Here is a 3,670-nt window from a genome sequence, read left to right as displayed (position 1 = left end):
ATATTTTTTTTCAATTACTTGGTCAACAAATACAAATACGGCAATTTTGGTCTGGATCACTTTAAACACACCAAATTAATAAGCGCAGTTTTCTTTTTGGCAAAAATCGAGCTCAAAACACCCATAACGATTTTTTGGTAACTTTTTTCCTAAATAACCCATGAAAAAGTCTAATTTTGCCCACCTTGTACTAGGGGCAGTTTTATATTCTTAAGACCTGTTAATATATTTTCTCGTCTCATTCTTCCAGAGCATCAAATTTACTTATTGTTTCTGGTATATCAATATCAGTAACAATAAGTCCTAATGACGCGGGTTTCAATAGTATATTTATATACTGAGTTTATATATCACTGACTACTGACTTGCCAACTGATTGTTAAATTCTAACGGGTGCTAATTTTTCTAGAGTCTGGTTTCTTTTACTACTCCAAACTTTTCTTTGCTGCGCCACAGACCTTGGTTCAAATTCCTAGTTCAATTTAGAATAATTTGCCTGTAACAGTTTTTTTTTGTTTCTGCGGTCGTTATTGAGTTACTTACAAAAATATCAGAAAATCATCTATTTTCCTGTAATTTTAACAATATAAATTGAAACTTTAACATCTTGTTATTTAAAAACAAAGTATTTGCAGTTTTACCTATGTAAAAATCAAATTTTGACCTCATTTTTGAACGTAAAACAACGTCTCAAAATTAATCCGCTTAATTTTTAATGACCCTATATCTATTTATCTAAAAGAAATGCGCACAAATCTGTTATCAAAACAACAGAGTTATAATGAGTTCATATACAAAATTTCGCATTTGAAATTTAGATAAAATTTGTATTTAGTAGAAGTTTTTTGTCAACCACTAATTATTTTTATTCGTTTTTACTATTCTTAGTTTAATTAAATTCCTGCAATTTACCCAGTTAAAATATTTTCATTCTCATACCATAAATGGATGTTATCATATTTTCCTTTAGTATCTAAAGTAGGTCTTATAATATCAGGAAATTTAAGGCTGTTTATTCAATAGTTTTTAAAACACTGGTTCATGAGCAATTAAAAATGTAATGTGTTATTTTTGTAGAGACAAAACATGATTGATACTTCAAGTGGGCAGAAGGAAAAATTGTTGAAAGTTGTGTAAATAGAAGGACAAATTGAGTCTGTTTAGATGCAACAAATAAAAATATTTTTGAATTTCTCAGCATTTCTGTTTTTTGGGATGCGTTTAATTTCCAGCACGCTAACGTTCATTTTGTTGAACTTTCTTTGAACCTCTTTGTGCGCATAAAAAATATTATTATGATGTTCAGATTTGATGTTTTTGTTTCAGCTTATGACAGGAAAGTTCATCGCCGTAGCTGAGATCATCTTATCTGAAAAATGCTTAACAGATAAACTGTTGCAAGATTGAAATGAACAATAGCATCTCAGATTAATTGTACCGCTTGAAAACAGCATAAATGCATGTCGTAGTCGGTCACGCCATTGCAGAATTGAATGAATGGCTCAATCAATGGATTTGCAGCAAATGAAAGTAAAACAACCGAGCCTTAACTACTTCTGTTCTAATACAGGGTCATTGGCCACGCATTACTACCTAAAGATGTCTGCAACTCGGTATATGAACTCTTAATAAATACCATCGTTACATTCAATGAGCCAACTTAAGATTCTAAAGATATTCCTTGACGCGACGTGCGATATTTTCTTCCTGTTCATACTTTTTCAATAGGTTATATAACGTGGTTGTGATATTGTCCGGTGCCATCCATTTTTTAATTGAAACGAAATTTTAAGGCTGTATTAAAGATGCATTGTCTTATTTCTATTAATGTTTTGGTTATCACGATAGTTTTTGATAATGTGTTGGTGCGTACAATAAGTTCGGATAACTATACGTGAAAAATCAGTGCACAATCTGGAATTAAAACACTAAAACTCTACAAGTACAATTTTGCTTAGTGCTAGATGTTCAAGTGTTAAACCAGCTATGGCACAGGACCAAAGCAAGAGACACAGTGGTGGATTCGATCCTTTAGCTCGTCTGGGAGAAATTACTAGGTATGTAGTGTAACACACACATACATAATACATCCGTTTTTAAACACTTAAATCTATATTTGTTGAGAAGGTTTATATAACTAATGGTTTTTATGAATAAATTAATAGCGGATCCCTGAGGTAAAAATAATATGATCTAACACAACTTACCTAAGAAGAAAAGTGCACAAAAATAGAAATCATTTCTCATTACAAGTGAGGAATTACTTAAATGTAAAATTTCCCAAACGTTAAATTGATGGAGGTCAAATGGTCAAACACAATGGCCAGTACGAACTATGGATTTTAGTCCTCTAGAATTTTTTTATATGGGGATACCTAAAGTGTTTAGTGTGCGAAAAAACAATAGATATCCGAGGCGAATTATAAAACAAAAATCAATAGAAGATCGTGTGATGTATTGAAGGTAATGAACGGCCTTTTGAACGACTTTTGTCAAAAGCTGATCAGTTTTTTACTAGTGTTATTAAATTTAGTTATTGTTTTGTTTATGAAATTGTTATTGTTATCATTATTATGCCACCAAAAAATCGGCGGTTTGCTTTTATAAATGCATCGAACCGAACATTTTAATTTAAAGAATCTCAAAAAATAGCAGAAAATATCTGCTTATTCACGTGTGGGTTGCCGCTAAGCAAAATCAGAAAACCGTTTTAAGGGCGATTTTTAAGGGGATTTTAAAGGGAGACAACTTTAGAATACCTAATTTTAGTAAAAACTTCCAAGTTGTTTGAAAGTTATTTGACTTTTTGACTCCTTGTATTTCGATTTTCGTTGGCTCTTCATTTAAGATAAGAGGTGCTAAATCGTATTATTTTGATCTGAGAAACACGCCATTAAAATTTTTGCTTTTTCTTATGAGACCACATATTATGTGGCTCAAACTGAATTAAGTCGAAAGCTCAGAATAATGTCGTCTCTTTAAAAAAAAAATTAATAATTTAATTTACTTACTTATCTGCGTTTTTAATTTACTCTAGCTGTTCTTCTGATAATTTTTTAAAATGTCACATTCTGTTCATCCTCATCAATCCACTAACTGAAATAAACCCTAATGAAGAGCAACGGATCCAAACTACCCCTTTCATCTAGTGATCCAAAGTTATGCGTCTTTTGTCACTTTGTACAATTTTGTTTTTATATAACTTTTTTGTTGTTCACATAATGACAGTTTAGTTTTAATAATTCATATAAAGGTGCTTTAGTAGAACGTTTTTGTTGCCTTAAAAAAATTGTTTCTAATAAGATATTTAACAATTGAAAAAGATGCGAATTTAAAAAATAAAATGAAAATTCTATATCAGGTTTTACATAGCTTTCTTTCTCGTCTCATTTTTTTAAAATGGAATATACAGGATCATATTTCACTATAATATTTGACTCAAACGGCATTAACTAACACTCATGGTGAAAGCAGAGAAAATCATATTCTCTGTTTAATTTACTTATTGAATTCCTATTTTAATTTACTCTGGCTGTTGTTCTGAGAATTTGTTCATAACATCACTATTCATCATCAATCAAATTAACTCAAATAAACAACAACTTCCGCATTTCATCTGCTGATAGGAATGTCTGCGTCTTTCCACTTTCAATATAATTTAGTTATACTT

General features: G+C 30.7%; 1 protein-coding gene across 7 annotated transcripts in view; it reads left to right on the top strand.

Moving 5' to 3' along the window:
• The window catches only part of LOC109546936 (uncharacterized protein CG43867), a 178,826-nt gene that overhangs the window by 13,692 nt on the left and 161,464 nt on the right, over nt 1-3,670 (top strand). For all 7 annotated transcript variants that reach the window (XM_048670484.1, XM_048670487.1, XM_048670485.1 and 4 more), the window contains exon 2: nt 1,327-2,057. In XM_048670484.1, the coding sequence (XP_048526441.1) occupies nt 1,987-2,057 (71 nt within the window). In that variant the 5' untranslated portion in view covers nt 1,327-1,986. The remainder of the gene's footprint in view (nt 1-1,326; nt 2,058-3,670) is intronic.

Source organism: Dendroctonus ponderosae, unplaced genomic scaffold, assembly GCF_020466585.1.
Source record: "Dendroctonus ponderosae isolate FM_Combo_2020 unplaced genomic scaffold, Dpon_F_20191213v2 Dpon_F_20191213_1, whole genome shotgun sequence".
NCBI lineage: Eukaryota > Metazoa > Arthropoda > Insecta > Coleoptera > Curculionidae > Dendroctonus > Dendroctonus ponderosae.
The sequence above is the reverse complement of the archived record's forward strand: the minus strand, read 5'-3'. Positions and strand labels throughout refer to the sequence as shown.